The sequence below is a fragment of the Anabrus simplex genome, chromosome 1 (genome assembly GCF_040414725.1).
Source record: "Anabrus simplex isolate iqAnaSimp1 chromosome 1, ASM4041472v1, whole genome shotgun sequence".
NCBI lineage: Eukaryota > Metazoa > Arthropoda > Insecta > Orthoptera > Tettigoniidae > Anabrus > Anabrus simplex.
This window is the reverse complement of record NC_090265.1, coordinates 1,522,516,755-1,522,535,864: the sequence shown is the minus strand read 5'-3', so window position 1 is coordinate 1,522,535,864 and position 19,110 is coordinate 1,522,516,755. Positions and strand designations below refer to the sequence as shown.

The window sequence follows — 19,110 nt, the reverse complement described above, 5'->3', positions numbered from 1 at the left end:
GTACATTTTGTGGTGATATTTGTTTGCACCGGGGTTCGATGGTACGAGGCATAGTACATTTTATGGGAATTACTGTTAGATGTGTATTTCAGCAGATATCCGTTTTTCTAGAATTCGTTACTTACATAATTGTAACATGCTTGTTACAGCACAGCTGTTTTCGTGAAGGCAGTGAACTGGTTGTCATCGGCTCAACATTATCTTGACCCAAGCATTTTGAAAAGCTCTTTCATTTGTAAATAATTTAATTTTATGTAATAAATCCCTGTTTGTTAAACTTTGAATGCAGCGATGTTTTCTGTTAGATATTTTTTTAATTTTAATTTAGCCGATTCTTACCTGATTAGTCACATGTCCTAGTGTTATTTTTATGTTGCCCATTGATCCCCATGTTATCCCTGAGAAGAGCGCTTGTATCCGGCTGAGTATGGACGTGTGTTCAGGTAAGACTATGTGCACCAGCTCACGTTTGTGAGAGTTCTATCACTACTGTACCTTGGGTTCGAGACCGGCTTTCGCCTGGCCGGAACCTCAGAGTCCAGTAGGGCACAATATATATATATATTCTTATAAGAAGGCTTTCTCGTGGGCAGTCGAGATTTTCTTCTGATGACGCGGAGCACAGTTCTCTGCGAATCGTAAAGAATTTCACCTTATTTTCTTGACACGTCATAAGCCCAAAAGCCTATACAGTATCATATCTACATTACATATCAAGCTGACCGATCTGTAATTATCCGCTTTATGCTTATCACCCTTGTATATTGGAGCTACTATTGCAACTCCCCGTTCATTTGGTATCACCCCTTCATGCAAACAGTAATCAAATATTTCATATATGACACTTTATCCCAACTCATTGGCTTTAATATATACCCAGAAATCTTATCAATCCGTGCTGATTTTCTAGCGTTCAACGTTTGTATCTTTTTTTGTTAGATGTCTTTGTTATCGTAGGTAAATTTCAGTAATTCACCAGTATTAGTCGCCTCATCTATCTGGGCATTATCCTTATACCCAGCTACCTTTATATACTGTTAACTGGATCCTTCTGCCAATCCTCACATATACGCTACCCTTGTTCATTAACGATCCCTAGAATGTCCATCCTGGAACTTGTTCCTGCCTTAAAGTATCTACTGTATACATATCCTTCCATTGATCCCTAAAATTCGTATGACTGCCAATAATGTTTGCCATCATGTTATCCTTAGCTGACTTTTTTGCTAAATTTAATTTCCTAATAAGTCCCTTCCTCCTTACTCCCGCAAGAATATTGCTAACACTGTTTCTTTCTAATCTGGACCTCCTTCTTAATCTCGTTATTTCCCTGGTATAATATAGTGGATCCTTAACATTTCTCACTATTTTTAAAGATACATACCTGTTTACACATTTCTCAACAATGGCTTTAAACCCAGCCCATAGGCTGTTTACATTTACATGTGAAAGTAGCGAGAATATTACTGGTACAAACAGGTGGGGAGAATCGGAATGAGGAAATATAGACTAAGTTAGGAATCAACTAGATGGATCAAACTGGGCTTATAAGCCAAATGAAGGCAATATAACAATGTTGGTTTTGTTGACGATAAGTATGCGGTGTATCTCATTAACCTGTACAGATCATAGGTACCGTACACAAATGTGCAACTTCGCATCATAATTATTTTGTCAGTGGCTGCCTATGTTACGTGAATTCTGACTATAAAACTAGAGTTCATGACATCTACACAAATGGCAACTTAAACGTAAGTATTATACTGGAGGGAAATATTCAGAATGTCAAGATAGAAAACGTGGACAGTCCATTAAGGCCGGATTTCTCTGTCTAAAATAACTTGAAACTGCCGGACTGAGTGCTCAGACGGTAGAGTGCTGGCCTTCTGAGCTCAAGTTTGCGGGTTCGATCCCAGCTTACCCTAGTGGTATTTGAAGGTGCTCAAATATGCCAGCCTCGTGTCGGTAGATTTACTGGCACATTAAAATAATTCTCAAGCAAAGTCATCTTCGTACAGCCCATGAAGGCCCTTGGAGTTGTGGAAGGTGAACGCTTCCACTAACCGTAACCTCGGCGCTAAGTGGATTAGAGTGGTTAGCTCTCTGCTCTAACCTGTTACTCATTTTTGATGTAGGCTGAGTAAACCTCAGGGCCCCTGTGTCTCTCCAGAAGCTGAAAATTTGTTTCTAAAATTTCGACTTCCTGACGGGAAATCGAACCCATGCCCTTCCGAGTAAGCCAAGCACGTCTTTACGACATCGGCTAGGCAGCCCCTTAAAGTATCTCCTGCAGAGCAAACTTCCGAGAGCTCTGTGTCTCCAAAAACCATAATCATCAATGGGACGTAAAACCAATAACGTTATTACAGCTTTAAACTCACGAATTCTTTAATCCGTCCATCAGTCACCATTAATGTGCATTTAGGATTGTCGCCCAGGAGGCGATCCCCTAATAGTTCTTTACGTACTCTGTTCTTAAGTGATTTCAAAGAATTTTATCAAATATTTCCTTTCATAAGTTATTCCAATCCCTATTTCCTCTTCCTGTAAACAAATACTTGTCCTCTTGAATTCCAGCTTTATCATTTTATGATCTTTTCTACATTTAAAAACTCAAGCTCATTTGTCTTCTAATGCCATTCCAAGCCATCTTTCCACTAGCAGCTCGAAACATTCCGCTTAGCCGAGCTGTTCGTCTCCTTACTTGCAAATATTTCCAAGGCAGCGGCTTAACTGTTCCTGAGGAGTAACAATGTGTGTATGTGTGTAGAATCCTCCCTGGAAGGGTGTTGGTTCCTAAACAGCTCTACCATCAGAAAGCCTCTACGTCACTGAAGAAGTGTAACCCTACTAGCGAAATGAGGACTGATGCATTTTCCCCTTGCTTTCCTCATGAGCCATAAGATTCTATAATGTATACATATGAGTCTGCCAAGTCCACTAAGACGTACACTCCAACCGGCTCCATAAACCATATTCTCACTCCCTTCTTCACAGGTGCTAGCTGAACCTGCTTCTGCTGCTTGTTTTTACGTATTCAAAGCCAAAGATGAGACCGATGCAGGTCGATAATAGTTCTTTATGCAATGTGATGCTTACCTTACGACAGAGATGTTTACGTCGAAACGCAGGCGAGGCCGAAATTTCGAAACGAGTAAGGTGAACTTACCACTTATTGAGTACAATATTTTATTCCACACTATGGCGGATATACTTATTTTAAATTAAATATTATGAAAATTTTTGGCGCATCGCCACCCAAATCATGCACGATCGAGGCAACCGTGACGAAAAGCCTGGATTAAGTTCCATCGAGTTCATATCGAGTGAGGGTATATGACTATGTTGATGGTGATACGTTCGGCGGATGGAAACGTTAAGCCTTAAGCAGGCTCCTTGGTGTTATTTGACAAGAGTAAGGTATATGCCGGTACAGGATTTCACCCTCGCTCTTCCTGTTATCATGTATCACGTCCGACTCGTTGGCTGAACGGTCAGCGTACTGGCCTTCGGTTCAGAGGGTCCCGGGTTCGATTCCTGGCCGGGTCGGGGATTTTAACCTTAATTGGTTAATTCCACTGGCACGGGGGCTGGGTATATGTGTTATCTTCATCCTCATTTCATCCTCATCACGACGCGCAGGTCGCCTACGGCGTCAAATAGAAAGACCTACACCTGGCGAGCCGAACCCGTCCTGGGATATCCCGGCACTAAAAGCCATACGACATTTCATTTCATCTCATTAACTCCTCTAATGACGTTGAAGTCAGGAAGATCATCCGGTCGTAAAGACTCGTTACGAAGATTCATGTCACTTCATACCTGATCAGTAACGTAGCCAGGATCGACGGTTGGCAAAGTTATAGTTACAAAATGATGATAGAACCCAATGAAGGTACATGTGCGTGTGTGGTGCGCGCATGCACGAATGTCATAAGGACACTGATACAAAGTAAATTATGTTGATATACCGGTACATTACAACATGTTACATTAAAATACAGAACAAGTGATCAAAGTAAATAGTTTTACGGTGAATGGTATGTTCAGATTACAACCTAAAATGCAACTTTCGATGCTCCTTAGAAAATAGATTCAGGATTCAAGATTTTGTCGTTATGAATATTCAAAGGAGCCAACCCTTTGAGTCGACTTTCACTTGTTTATCGTCAGTTTCTGTTTATTGTCTTTTATAAAAATTCCATGGGGGGGGGGAAGGTTAACCCCCAGTAACCCTCCCGTGGCTACGCCCCTCTACTCGATATAAAGCACGGCCGAAACTTAGGTTTAATGTGTCAGTTGAAATGCTCGAAACGAATAAACATGTAAATTACTTTCGCCCGACTAAGGTGCAATATTTTCAGAGTATGAAATAATGGAATAGTAATTAATATGAGCTCGTTATGCACAGTTTAGGGCCTACCATTCAAATAGTCGACGTATCCATGGCAATCGATATCATTCATCAGTCGATCGTGTATTGTCTCGCTCACATAACGCAATTGTAGCCATCTTGTGTGTGTGTAGCACAGACATATAGTAAATAGACTGGCAGCGCCCTATCTCGTAGCATTGGTGCAAGTGAAGCCGGAAGCTTGCGGCCGCCGCCATCTTACGTCACTACAGAGCCACGGTAAACATGCATGTTACTGTGTTACGTGCAGTTTTGTTTTATGCTGTTTTAATGCACAATTCACAATAATGCTTCGGCTAACTATTGTGCGGCAGAATGGTGAATACCTGCGTAGTGTTTGGTTGTGGTTTTTCCTACTTACGAAGAAAGAATAAGGAAGAAATGGGAGTTTCAGTACACCAGTAAGTGGCGTACATGTGCTCATGTACACCTGTTGCCTACTTTTTAATACAATCTTATTCACTATAAAAATGCCTAATTCACTTCCTTCCGGTGTATATTTGTCGGTGTTAGCCTCCTTGTGATGGAGTGCGGCTAGGGCGTAATGATAACAATAATACAACATTGGGTTATAAGTTAGGTTTTTGTTTCGGTGCTGTTAGTAATGGAATAATAGTGGCCTCGATCTCTTCTAATCTTCAAAGATAAATTGTAAGGATATCAAAATTACTGTTAAAATTAGAGTGGAAGATTGGTAAGCTTGTAACAATCAAAATAGGTGTTAGGTTTATTATCACAGAATATTATTGAATGTACCTCAGGATTTGGTGGTAAAGATGTTAGTCAGTTGTCATATACCGTATGATACTTGGAAGGAAGGTATTGTAGCCTACAAGAAAGAAAATCCTTAGGTGGGCTGAGTGGCGTAAACGGTTGAGGCGCTGGCCTTCTGACCCTAACTTGACAGGTTCGATCCTGGCTCAGTCCTATGGTATTTGAAGGTATTCAGATACGTCTATGTGAAGGTATTCAAATACGTCAGCCTCGTGTCGGTAGATTTACTGGCACGTAAAAGAACTGCGGGACAACATGTCGGCACCTCGGCGTCTCCGAAAACATAAGTAGTTAGTAATACGTAAAATAAATAACATTAAACATTATTCATGGGCGCCCGCAAGGGGGGCAAGGGGGGTGCTTGCCCCCTCCCTGGAATTCTAAAAAGGTTGATGTTCAATTGTTTAATATCACACCAGATTATTTCATAAACTGAAATTACTGACAGTCATCTAGCATCTGTTATAACCGGAAATTTCTGTAAACAATTTAATGTTGCTGACGTTGTATTTGTTCTTATATTCAAGAAAATTGTTAATGTGCCCCACCCCCCTCCTCCTGGAAAAGATCCTGCGGGCGCCCATGACATTATTGTTGGAAAATCCTTATCCATTCATTTCTTTTAAGAATGGAGGTAATCTGCACATTCCTACGAAAGATGTTCATGTGTGCAAACTTACTGAGATGTATTTCGGGAAGAATACATGTAATCGTTTAAGCTCAGTCATGAAAGGCAACATACCTAATGAAGTCACAGCTAAGTTGTATAAAACATTGTTGTTGTTGTTTTTTCAAGTTTAAGCTTACATGCTTCAGATCTAAACTCAAAGGACACGCACGTTTTTATCGCCTTATTAGTGTAATTTCATTACTGTACCTGAAAATACGTGTCAGAATCCGCCTGGTGGCGTTGAACTCTAAAGCAATCTGACACCATGGTTAGCCAGTTCGAGTCCCATTGGTCGAAAAAAATTCACCATCAGAATGTTGGCCGGCAAGGTAGGGGAGGTGGTGGTATACAATATCTAATCACTAGATTGTGTGCCAAAAGCCTGGATTAAATTCCAAACCACTCCGCAATGCTCAAATGGAGTGAGAGCATATGACGCTGTTGATGGTGATTCGTCCGTCGGATGGGGATAATAAGCCTCGAGCAGACCCCTTGGTGCTATACGACAGGAAAAGGCTATGTGCCGACATCGGGTTTCACCCTCTCCCTTCCTACTACCATATATCACGTGATTCATTTCAGCTCATTAACTCCTCTGTTGAGATTGGCGTCAGGAAGGGCATCCGGTCATAAAAACTCGCCACGACAGATTCATCTCACTTCATACCCGACCCCATACAGAAAAGTGACAAGGGTTGGACAAACAAACAAACCTGAAAATACGTGTAAATCGTGCTGTAAGAGAGTTGAATGGAAGCAGATTTGACCACAGATCGGTCTAAGGCAGGTTGACTATTTTTAAGCAGTCGTAAATTGATATACCAGTGTTTCTTTTTTTTAAACAGTAAAATGAAGGTCCTAATAGGTCTAATTAATCAGTTTTGTTGTTATTATTTCGATGTGCTTTTAATTATTTTAATTATCTGCTGTCCAATATTCCCGCTTCGGCTACTATTTTACATTAATGCATCGGGGTAGTGTAGTGACATAAGATGGCCGCAGCCGCATGCTTCCGGCTTCAGAATACTGCTGCTCATTGCCAGTTTACCTCTATATGTCTGTGGTATGCAGCTACTGCTCCACGCGCACTTAGAAAGGTTTTTGATGGTATATTTTATGTTGGTAAAAGTTGAGTGTGGTAAGTAACTGCAGTATCGACGAAATTCCACTCTCCACATTATTTTAAAAAATACGTTCACATATGAAATTCGATATAGTGTGAAATAATGATGGCTACGGTCGTTAAGGCGTCAATTTTGTAGACTTATGGTCTCACATCGTGGTTAGCCGGTTTGAGTCGCGTTGGTCGAAAACATTTTCACCATTATAATTTTGGCCGGCAGGGTAGGACAGGTGGTGGTACATAATTTATCACTAGATTACGTGCCAAAAGCCTGGATACAATTCGAAACCTCTCCGCAATTCTCATATGGACTGAAGGCATATGACGCTGGTGATGGTGAATCATCCGTCGGACGGAACGTTAAGCCTTGAGTAGACCCCTTGGTGTTATTCGACAGTAGTTGGCTGTGTGTCAGCACCGAGTTTCACTCTCTCACTATCTCATAACAACAACAACAACAACAACAACAACAACAATAATAATAATAATAATAATAATAATAATAATAATAATAATCCGCCCCTGTGGTGTAGTGGTAGTGTGATTAGCTGCCACTCCCGGAGGCCCGGGTTCAATTCCCGGCTCTGCCACAAAATTTGAAAAGTGGTACGTGGGCTGGAACGGCGTCGCCTCAGCCTCAGGAGGTCAACAGAGTAGAGGTGGATTCAATTCCCTCCTCAGCCATCCGTGGTTTTCCACTTCTCCTCCAGGCATCTAACTTCTTAAGACCACGGCCGCTTCCTTTCCTCTTCCTTGTCTATCCCTTCCGACCTTCCCATCCCCTCACAAGGCCCCTGTTGGGCATAGCAGGTGAAGCAGCCTGGGTGAGGTACTGGTCCTCCTCTTCAGCTTCATCCCCCTACCCAATGTCACACGCTCCAGGACACTGCCCTTGAGGCGGTAGAGGTGAGATCACTCACTGAGTCCGAGGGAAAAACCAACCCTGGAGAGTAAACAGATTAAGAAAGAAATAAAGAAAGAAGAAGACGAAGAATCGTATGGCCTGACTGCTCGTCAATTTTGACGTTCCGTTTTACTCCAGACCTTCAAAAATCCGACTACCTCTGTCGGGTTTGAACCCCGGTCTGGGGATCCGAAGGCCGACATTCTGCCTCTGATCTGCAGGGGTAGCTACCTCATTTTTAATATCATCTCAACCTAGATGTTCAGGTCGCCTATGGACGTCAACTAGAAGGAATTGTACCAGCCGAGCCGAACATGGCACTAAAAGTCCTACAATAAATAAAAATTATACCTTACCAGTGACGGATCTGGCCGGCTCCGTGGCTAAATGGTTAGCGTGCTGACCTTTGGTTGAAGGGGTCCCAGATTCGATTCCCGATCGGGTCGGGGATTTTAACTTTTATTAGTTAATTCCTATGGCTCGGGGGCTGGGTGCTTGTGACATTTTCAGCATTAGACTTCATTATCACAGACGCGCAGGTCGCCCACTGCATCAACTCGAAAGACATGCACCAGGCCTCTCCGGAGGCCACACGCCATTATTATTATTATTATTATTATTATTATTATTATTATTATTATTATTATTATTATTATTATTATAGTGATGGATCTGAAATCGTCTAGCTTCTTGTATTCGGTCTTCGTTGCAGAGAGTCCCAGGATCAATCCCGGCAGGACCTGGGATTTTAGCTACGTTTGGTTCATTCCTCTAGCTCAGGAACTGAATTTTTGTGTTCGTCGCATTATCCTCTCTTCATTAACACACAACACAACACAATACAACACACCATACTACCAGCCAGCACAAAAACATGGCATCTGGCTGTAAAAAGACCTTAATACATACGTAGTACTGACCGCAGGTAACTGGGAAAAGGCCAAAAAGAAGAAAAAGGCGCGATGGATGTGAAGTCGATGGAAATATTCGTCTACTTGGAATGACAGGTCTTCGACACTCTCTACGTAAGTTTTACCTGCATTACTCCACGATCAGTGAAATTATCAACACATAATTAAGTTAAGGATCACCAAATCTAATTACATTTCCCTCGAACAGCAACAGTAATCATTGTACAGACTTAGAATGAAAATTAATATGTGAATGTCGGTTGTTTACTGTACCTGTGGTTAGGGTGGTAATCCGAGTCCTCAGCGCTATCTTGATCTCCAGCTGACACATCGTCGAGTCGTTTCCTTGCAGTGGCCGTAACGAGGCCTGCAGGCATTTTACCAGGGCACTTTAAAGTGAAGTCGCTGACATAGCACCAGCGTTTCATTCAAGTGTTCGGCTAGCAATGACGAGCGACCTCAAATGTTTCTGTTATTGCGAATACAGCGTTAAGTAATGTGTCAACTTCGTGTTTATTATTTCACCACTTAGCGCGTGGACAGTCTGCCTACCTGGAACTCCCTGGTCTACTTGGTTAGCATTATTGGCGACAATGCCAACTTTTGTCTTCGTTTGCTGACCGTTAACGTCATTCTAACAAATACAAATTATCTGCGATACCGGCATAGGAAAGAAGTAGGAGAGGGAGGTTGTGACCGTGAAATTAAATTGCATGATGTGTACATAGAAACAGTGGGAAACCTCTTCATGGCTGCCGACTGTGAGGTTCGAAGCCACCACCCAACGAATGCAAGCTTCCAGCTACACGATATGTATCACGAAGACAATCCACATGGTGGATAATAACAATAATAGGCCATAAGTGCCCTTTCAATTATAATTACATACATACATAGTCCGACTCATTGGCTGAATGGTCAGCGTTGATGCCTTCGGTTCAGAGGGTCCCAGATTCGATTCCCGGCCGGGTCGGAGATTTTAATCGTGCTTGATTAATTCTTCTAGCTCGGGAACTGGGTGTTTGTGTTTGTTCCAACAATTTCCTCTTCATATTCAGACAACACACTAAACTACCAACCACTACAGAAACACGCAATAGTCGTTACATCCTTCCATATAAGGTTGGCGTCAGGAAGGACATCCTTCCGCAAAATAGGGCCGAATCCACAAGTGCGACGCAGTTCGCACCCGCGACCCCACAGGTGTGGGAAAAGCGGTAGAAGAAGGAAGAGAAGACATACATACATACATACATACATACATACATACATACATACATACATACATACATACATACATACATCTTCATTAATGACTGTTATGACACTTCTGACTTTCAGCGTTCAGTCTGCAAGCCTTAGTGAATTTATTAACCACCGCCACAATCCTCTATTTGTAACTAGTTCTATGGCTTCGTTTAGTTCTATACCTCCTATTTTCAAATCGTTAGAAAATGAGTCTAATCATCGTCGTCTTGGTCTCCCTCTACTTCTCTTGCCCTTCATATCAGAGAACATTATTCTCCTCAGTAACTTATCCTCCTCCATTCACCTCACATTACCTCACCACCAAAGCCGGTTTATGCATACAGCTTCAACCATTGACTTAATTTCTAAATTATCTTTCATCTCCTCATTTCTAGTACCCTCCTGTCATTGTTCCCATCTGTTTGTACCATCAATCATTCTCGCTATTTTCATGTCTGTTACTTCTAATGTATGAATAAGATATCCTGATTCCACCCAGCTTTCGCTCCCGTAAAGCAAAGTTGTCTGAAAACAGACCGGCGTTAAGCTAGATTCGACCGGGAGCTGACTTCCTTCTTCTGTTGACCACAACTGTGAGCTCAGTGCGTTAGCTTTATTCGACCTTGAGTCAATCTCACCGTACTACACTACTCTCCTGGCAGAACACACATGCTAAATACTTGAAATGATCTACCTATTTCAGCTTGGTATCCGCAATCTGACAACCAATTCTCTTGGAATTCTTACCTACTGACACCAAAGGAAATGCTAATTTTCATACTATACTCATTACACCTATTTTCATGTTCCAAGATATTAAGACTACAGGCTTTCGGCACAATCTGCCATTAAGACCAAATAGTCGGCATAGGCCACACTGCTTAGTGCTTACTATATTTTCACCTAACTGAATCCCTCCCTACCGCTTCATACCATTCAGCAGATGATCCCTGTAAACTATGAACAACAAAGGTGAAAGATTGCACCCTTGCCTAATCGTGTAAGTATCTTGAACAAAGAACTCATTCTACCGTCACTTCTCAACTGCAGCCCAATTCTCACTTTTAATAATCTACTCTTAATCCCATAATCTCCCATTACGGCCAAGATTTTTTCCGTTGGCACTCTATACCTTCTCTGGATCTACGTAACATAAACAAACTGTCTATTCCTCTCGTAGAATTTTTGCCTGGCGTATACTGAAAATCTGATCCTGACAGCCTCTCTGTGATCTGAAACCACACTAGTTTTCGTCCAACTTACTCTCAACCACTGATCGCATCCTCCCTTCCTATTATCTGCGCTCTTTTTAGCGCTAGATTAGTGTACGAGTTTGAGAAGTAAGGAGGGAGCTCTCTCGGTGCCGGTAGGACTGCCAACTAAATGGAAATGAAATCTAAAGTGAATCGATAATATGATCGATCGATATGAATTTTCTAAACCTTTGTTATCTTAAGCCAACAACTGTGTCACACACACATTATATAACATTATAATACATTTCTCGATGCGAATCTTATTCCTAGAGTGAATTCTATAGTTTGGCTTTGCTGTGTAAATAACAACAGTTCTAGTACGTAAAGTGTACGCCAGATGTCGCGCAGCGATACATAGGCGATTCATAGTTTGTGCGTTGCCTACGCTGTAATACAAGGCCTTGAAATGCACTAATGAAAACGGGTGCCATCTTAGATCACCATTCAGCCACTAGGATCGCGCTGTTGCCCCCTTGTGTTCGCATGGCCGTGTATGTCTATAAGTAAATTATATCCTAAACAAAGAGAGCTGAATGTTGTAGGTGTCTACAGTTTTAAGACTTTCCTACTCAGGGGCTTCTTATCGAGTTTCAAAACTTTCTCACTTCTACTTGAGTGGCTCGAAGCAATGTTGTCTAATAGAGGTCTCAGAAATTTTTGGAGTAGAAAAAGAGGTAGTTTGTCGTCTTTACACTCTCTACACTTAATTTCACTGATGAACCTGGCTTTAAGAAAAAACGTACACATTTTCAGTAACTGTCGTCGGGGTAAATACTGCACAGCAGAGGTAACAAATTCCGTCATGCGCTGCAGAAGAGCCACAAACGATGATTTCGGGTATCTGAGGGCTCCTCGATCTTGAAAGCGAATAAGACACAATGTTGGACTTTCACTAGCTGGAGAAGTGATATGTTCTAAACAGCCTTCACAGTCTGTTTGTTCTTCTACCACACGCACTAAGTATCCTGCTACCATAGCTATAGAAATACCAGGTATTGTAGCTGTTGAATCTGAAACAAATTAATCATATTTATGTACTAGCGAACACTTAAATAAAAAAGTATTGTTCACACAGATCTGATGTAATTTACCTTGCAAGGGTTTTGTAATGATAGATATTACGTGTTCAGGAAGCTGCGGAATTTGCACATCATCGCGACTTTCATTCCTTCTATATCTTTCATCCATCTGGCACATTCTTGGTTGTAGTAAACTGGTTCGTACATTGCGGATCTTATTTTCATCTCTCAGCTCAACATTGCCATGTTTTTATGCCGCAATAATTCCTGTATGGAGCGTTGTTTCGATTGCGTTAAGGCATGACCTTGCGTCCATTGTGTCATTGTATCCCGCTTTGCGTCGTAGGTGGCTAAAGAAAAGCTCGATATCATCGCTTGTTAGATTCCTCGTCAAGACATAATGAAACTTTATACTTATGAGGTATTTTACGCAGGCCACAGTGGATTGGGTAGTCAAGACATTTCCCTCGTGAATCTTTTCTCTTTCTCTGGATGCATTTGAATGTTCTTGATATATGACAGGAAATCATTTATTAACCTACTGAGGCGTTCATCTTCAATGCTGAAAAATGCCAGTTTGTTCTCATTCCTGGAATATGTCCCATACGAGGTGTTGCAGACATCATGGGCATCGAACCACTTCATAAAATGCTCCATGAAAGAAATTGTTTCTTTTAAACTGTTCCTGTGTTTAATGCTCTCGGGACAAACCACCTCCATACTCTTCAAACCAGCGATTGTTTCAGGGGAAAAATACAATTTTGGCTCTTGCTACATTCATTTTCTCCAAATTTGTAGGGTAAACTACTTTTCTGGTTAGTTTCCTCACCGGCTTCATAATTGAAGATTTCTGGAGTTTGAAAAGGCCGCTCAAATGATCGCCGGTCACGACACAATTGTTTACAAAAAAGTCTCGTGACAAATGTTGGGATCGCACGTTTTTTATGACGTGACTGGGATCGAAACTTAGGAACAGAGGCCTAGTTTTATCAGCTGGATGTCGTATCTCATGCGTAATGCTTCCTCCACATAATGTTTCGAACATCGAAACATTTACCTGAGAATTGTCGGTCACAATTCTGATCACTCTGAAACCACACTCTTCAACAGCATTTAACGCATCCAAGGTTAATTTTGCAAGTTGTGAGCCCGTAACGGATGAAGTGAAATAGAAAGCCACCGGTATTCTGTAATATGTAGAGAGTCCCTTGAACAAAATGCAGAGTAGTTTATTGGCCAACCTATCTTCGATTCCAAGAGCGTCAATGTCAATGTCATTCAGTCCAATAAACATATATAATTTCCTGTCATACATAAGTCTCGGCTTTATGGACATTTCATCTATTATAAGGGAACCAACCTTTTCGTTATCGTTCACTAACGACAGTTTTTCTGCCAGTAATCGGGCTTTAGTTAGCGAAGTTATGCCCGTTTCCCCTTTTGAGTATCCAACATACGATTTCAACGTTGTTGGATGAGGAAGATGCAAAATATCGAGTGTTCTGAGAAGCCGATAACCAGTTGGCGACCTTGAAGATAATAGCACACAAATTTTAACTGTAGTCTCCTGGTATTTACATTTCTTTTTTCCAAAGGTCTGAAGTTGTTCTAACAAAACGTTTGCTTTCATATTACCTCCCTCAGCTTCCTTCTGAATTTTAGAAACTCGACTTGCAAGATTTCCGGGATCCTTCTTTACCTTACTAAGTTCTGCTTCCAAGTCACGAATTTTTACGCGCAACTTCTTAATATTGTCACGTGCTTTCTATTTCTTCTGATCTCCTTCCTTAATTTCCTGGTAATGTATTTTGGTACTGTTGATTTTAGGACGGGAGAAAACTGCGTACCTACTGTTGTGGTGCCTACATTTATTAGGTCAGATTCTCCAGTATTATCAGGCACAGGAGAATCCGATTATTCCACACATTTTCTCTTATTTCTTATATACTCATTTTTACTGTCCGTTTTTTCAAGCTGTCTTTTCTTAGGAGCTTTCCTACATTTTAAACTGACTTGTTTGTGTTTGGGGAACTCTGTAAAAACTGAAGGGACTTTATTAGGCAGGAGTGTCTTTTTAGATGTACATATACTAAAGTCTTCTTCTCTGAAGTGTTTACTGCACACCCTCGATTTTTCTGTAGGAACCCAGAGAGATCCCGGTTTGTCTCCTCTGCGAGATATAGCAACAAGCCACCGTTCTTTTAAAGCACTATTCACTGGAAACTTGTGAAATGAAATTCCACTACCTTTAATTTGTCGTGAATGACAATAAGGAACACAGCAATAAACCATGATTGAACGTGCGAGTGCTTATTATCACAAGAATACACACATTCATAACCAACTCAATACACACGTTTAAAGGCGCGAACCTGGTAAACAGGGGGCAAGGTAGCGATCCTAGCGGCCCGCCAATGAACTGCAGTGTGACCACTTCTATAGCGTTTTACGGGCTCTATTTCCAGGCCTTGTATTATAGTGTAGGCAACGGTTTGTGTTACCATCGCCCTCTAGTATACCTCTCAGCTAGTGATGTGCGCGAGTGATGCCTGGAATCGCGGTACTCGATTCTTTCGAGTCCAGGCTCGGACTCGCTTCGCTTGCGAAGGCTCGATGATAGCATGACGTCACACGTTCGCTCACTCGCCGGCTCGTAGATGGATGAAGCATGCGTACAAGCGGTCGCTGAGGGTTTATGGGATTGCGACAGCGCAGTACGATATGAAAAAACCGAATGAATGCGCAAAAGGAATAACCTAAATTTGATAATTACTTGAGAACGATAATAATGCCACTTAATACGCATAATAAGATATGAAAATATCCGTTTACGGCGTCTCGCACACACTTCACTGAATATGCCATCTATTCTAATATTGATAATATAGCTTATCTGGCCTTCATAGCCCAACGTGGCCGGTTCGATACTGGTTTATTCCGGTAGTATTTGAAGGTGCTCAAATACGTCAACCTAGTGTCGGTAGAATTATTGGGACGTAAAAAATCTCCCGGGGGACTAAATGCGGTATCTCGGCATCCCCGAAAACCATACAAATGTACGTACTTGGACGTAAAAGTTATAACATTATTATTATTATTATTATTATTATTATTATTATTATTATTATTATTATTATTATTATTATTATTATTATTATTATTATTATTATTATTATTTCAAATCCCTGTCACGGTATGTATGTTGTAATTAGTGTATTTTAAACATGTGCTATTTGTAGACTATAGACGGTATTTCTGCACACATTGTATTGCTTCGCTACTGGTAAATTATATCTCATGTAGCCATTATGCATATACACGGGCGTAGATGTGCTAATATGATCGTTAGTATGACAGATTTCTTGTAACCATAGCCTATTGCTAACCGCGCCAAAGCCTACAATCGTCCGGGGGAACAGGTGAATTACAGCAGTTTATATGTACATCATACTTTCGGCAGATATAATGTCGGGTATTAAGATGAGGCATCCAGAATGTGACGTACGTTCACGCAGCAAATCAGCGGACAGAACGTCATTCTGTTCTAGCTAAACAGCTGACAGTTTGTTAGTAAGTCACAACCTTTAGTGCCTATGATGATGATAATAATAATCATAACAATCGAATTATTGACGACCGATGACTGAACAACATCAATCATCAGCAGCAAACATATTGCACTCCACACCACAAAAATATTCTGTGGGTGACCCTGAATGCCGTGCACTCCAGTACAGTAGATTTTAGTTCTAAGGCATGTCCACAGATAGCGACACCAGTATGCTTGGACTCGAGGCTGGAGTCGAGTAATACCGATTCTAAGAGCACATTACTCGATTCTACTCGATTCCGTCGCTAGCCCATCACTACTCTCAGCCTTCCCACTTCGCTCGGCTTGCGTGCTTCTTTGCGAACATCACGTAGGGACTACTTTGGCCGCTGTGGCGCTAGAAGCGTGGACGAGACCCGCGCTGAAGGCACGTTAGGAACAACAAGAAAGAGGGAGTAAACAATGTGTCGAGTCAGGGGAGCTCATTCCCGACTCCCGCGCTTTGCTTCCAGCGTAACATCGCCTCATGCTGACGTCACGTGGAGGTCTGTCGGCAGTTGTTGCGGTGAACGATAAGGAACTCACTTTCAGTATAGGTCTATTTTGCGGTACGCAGTCTTGTAACATTTTCAGTATTGTATTGATTGTTGTGTTAAAGATGAGTAAGGTTTCTAAATAATACTTAGTTAATTGTGCTATGGCACAATGTACTAATTGGGGATAAAAACAACTGGTGTCTTGTACCACAGATTTCCAAAATGTGAGGTGCGCAGTAAATTACAAGGAGTCTGAAAAGATCGCGGTTTTGACATTTGATGAAATTATTATAGACGGACGTATTTCATACCATTCATCTGATGACCGCATACTAGGGCCTCACAGCAACGTCCAGGTAGCGATGGTTCGAGGGCTCTTTGCTGCATGGAAGCAACCGATTTTTTTATGATTTCGACGTGACAATGACGTCAGAGTTTTTAAAAAACGTAATTTAAACTTGAGGCTTGTGACATGCATATTGTCGCAGTAACTTGTGACCCTGGGGGGCAAAAATTTAAAGTGTGGAAGGAACTAAACGTACCCTAAACAAGGACAAGAACTTTTTGCCAGTCCAGTGGATGATGAAAGGAAGGTATGGGGGTTCTGTGATGTACCCCACCTCTTGAAATTATTGAGAAACAACTTTTTAGATGAATGTTTGACGTTAGCTGATGGTTCAGAATTTCAGAAGACGACAATAGAACACCTATTACAAATTCAAACAGGGGACCTATCAACTACACATCATTTAATGAGGCTCATCTTGTGAGTATAACAGACAGATCCTGTCAGAATGTGAGAATGGCTGCGCACAGCTCTGGCAGTGCGGTATACTTTAAACAAGGACGCTGAAAGCAACTTCATCGAGCTAGTCAATGACACCTTCGACGTGTTGAATTTCAGGCCACCTAAAGATGAAAAGACTCCCCTTAGGAGTGGATACTGCTTAAACTTAAGGAGCCAGGAAAATATTCTGAAGCGCTTTCTCAAAGGTGATTACACAAGTGAGATTTGGTAAACGGAAAACTTTACTTCCGTTTCAGAAGGGGTTCATAATATTTACAAACTCTCTCTTAGGATTATTTGAAGACATGGAACATGTAAATATGTCTTATATTTTAACTGCCAGATTAAACCACGTGCCCGTGGCCTAGGAGTTTTTTTTTTTTTTATAGCAATCCGTTTCCTTTTGAAGTTCGTAACAGAATTCGACTTCTATTACTCACAGGGAGTAATGAAATCCCTCTCTCCTGTAGTGCGTCAGTGAAAGTTGAAAATAATTCATTGCCGAGTGATACGGGTACTTTTCATCCTGATGCTGATAACGAGGAAGATTTCTTGAGCTCCGCAAGCAATGAACTATATATAGATGTTTTTGAGGGGCCGTTAACAACTGTACCCGTAGATGAACAGGAAGAAACGTTGGAGTTGTTAAGACTTGGAAGACTTTAGCCAGAACTTCGAAACTGAAGACGTAAACCAGGATGCAATCAAATATCTTGCAGGCTACTTGGAATTCAAATGTCGCTCTGTTGATGATAGCTTGGGTGACAAAGGTGAAATGTTTGCCTTGCCACAGGAAGTGCCTCACGACTGGTTATCAATCATTTCAAAAGAAGTCCTTACTCGTCCAACCGAAGAATGGTATCAAAATGTTATGCAGTTTGATGTACTGTTTGGTAGTTTTCACGGGATTTATATTTCTAAATGTGAAAGAGTAATGCAGACTTTGACTTCTATAATAAAATCAGAACTTGACTAGAATATTATATCGCTGTAGTCAGAACTAGGACTTTCATTAGAATATGTCACCTCAACAAAAACATCATATAGATGCTATGAAGAAGTATTAAGCGAAAAAGAGTCGACTGTGGGCAGCTTCAGCCTCTTCAACACCTTCCTAAGTCATCAAAACGTGAGTTTTAAATACAGTTAAACCAATAACTGTTCCAGTGTTTCTATGCATGTATTGTTCTTACAGCCGGCTTTTAAGATGTAATTACTTAAAGTTTCTTCTATTTTCTATCAACAGTATTATATCACTGATTGCAGGTGGTATGTAAAGTACCTCTTTATTATAATGAAGCCAGCTTTTTAATTATGTATAAGAAATTGAACTTATTTTTCTTAATTATCGAGGTTTATGCTGCATGCAGGCAATGCAGGCGCGCGCTTCTAGCCCTCCCGGCTACGTCACGCGTGATCAACCAATGACAGCGCTTTGAGCGGGAATGGCCTACCTAATATACTCTATCTACCTTGGTGTCGAGTGTCGTTTCTTTATGTGGTTTACTGAGATTGTGTTGAGTTATGATATTAGTGGAAGTACAGACTGTTTATTTCATCATAAGAAGGTATGTAATGGTAGTAATTTATTAAAATAAGTAATTACAACGGCGCACCGTTCGAGTTTCTCATACCCTTTTAATCTAATTTCTTACTTCACTGAAGGCTATCGTAATATATTTGCTTTAATTAGTTATTGCTTACGATCTTGCCAAAGGCTACATTAACTTGGCATATTAATGTCCTATTGCAGGTTTCTATCTATCAATAGCAATGGTGTATTGCTGCGTGCCTTGCTGCACAAGCCGGAGTAGTAAAGTGAAAGGAGTATCATTTCCCAACCGAACTGACCCCAGAGAACAATGGCTTAAAGCTATATCAAGAGCAGACTTCAGGCCCAATTTAAATTCTAGATCTC

The 19,110-nt window shown here is 41.2% G+C and overlaps 1 protein-coding gene across 1 annotated transcript in view; it reads right to left on the bottom strand.

The window, feature by feature from the left end:
* Positions 1–9,259, bottom strand: part of LOC136858471 (acyl-CoA Delta-9 desaturase) — a 175,011-nt gene extending 165,752 nt beyond the window's left edge. The window contains exon 1 of the mRNA XM_067138028.2: positions 9,070–9,259. Coding sequence (XP_066994129.2) covers positions 9,070–9,224 — 155 coding nt within the window. The 5' untranslated portion in view covers positions 9,225–9,259. The remainder of the gene's footprint in view (positions 1–9,069) is intronic.
* Positions 9,260–19,110: the final 9,851 nt, after the last annotated feature.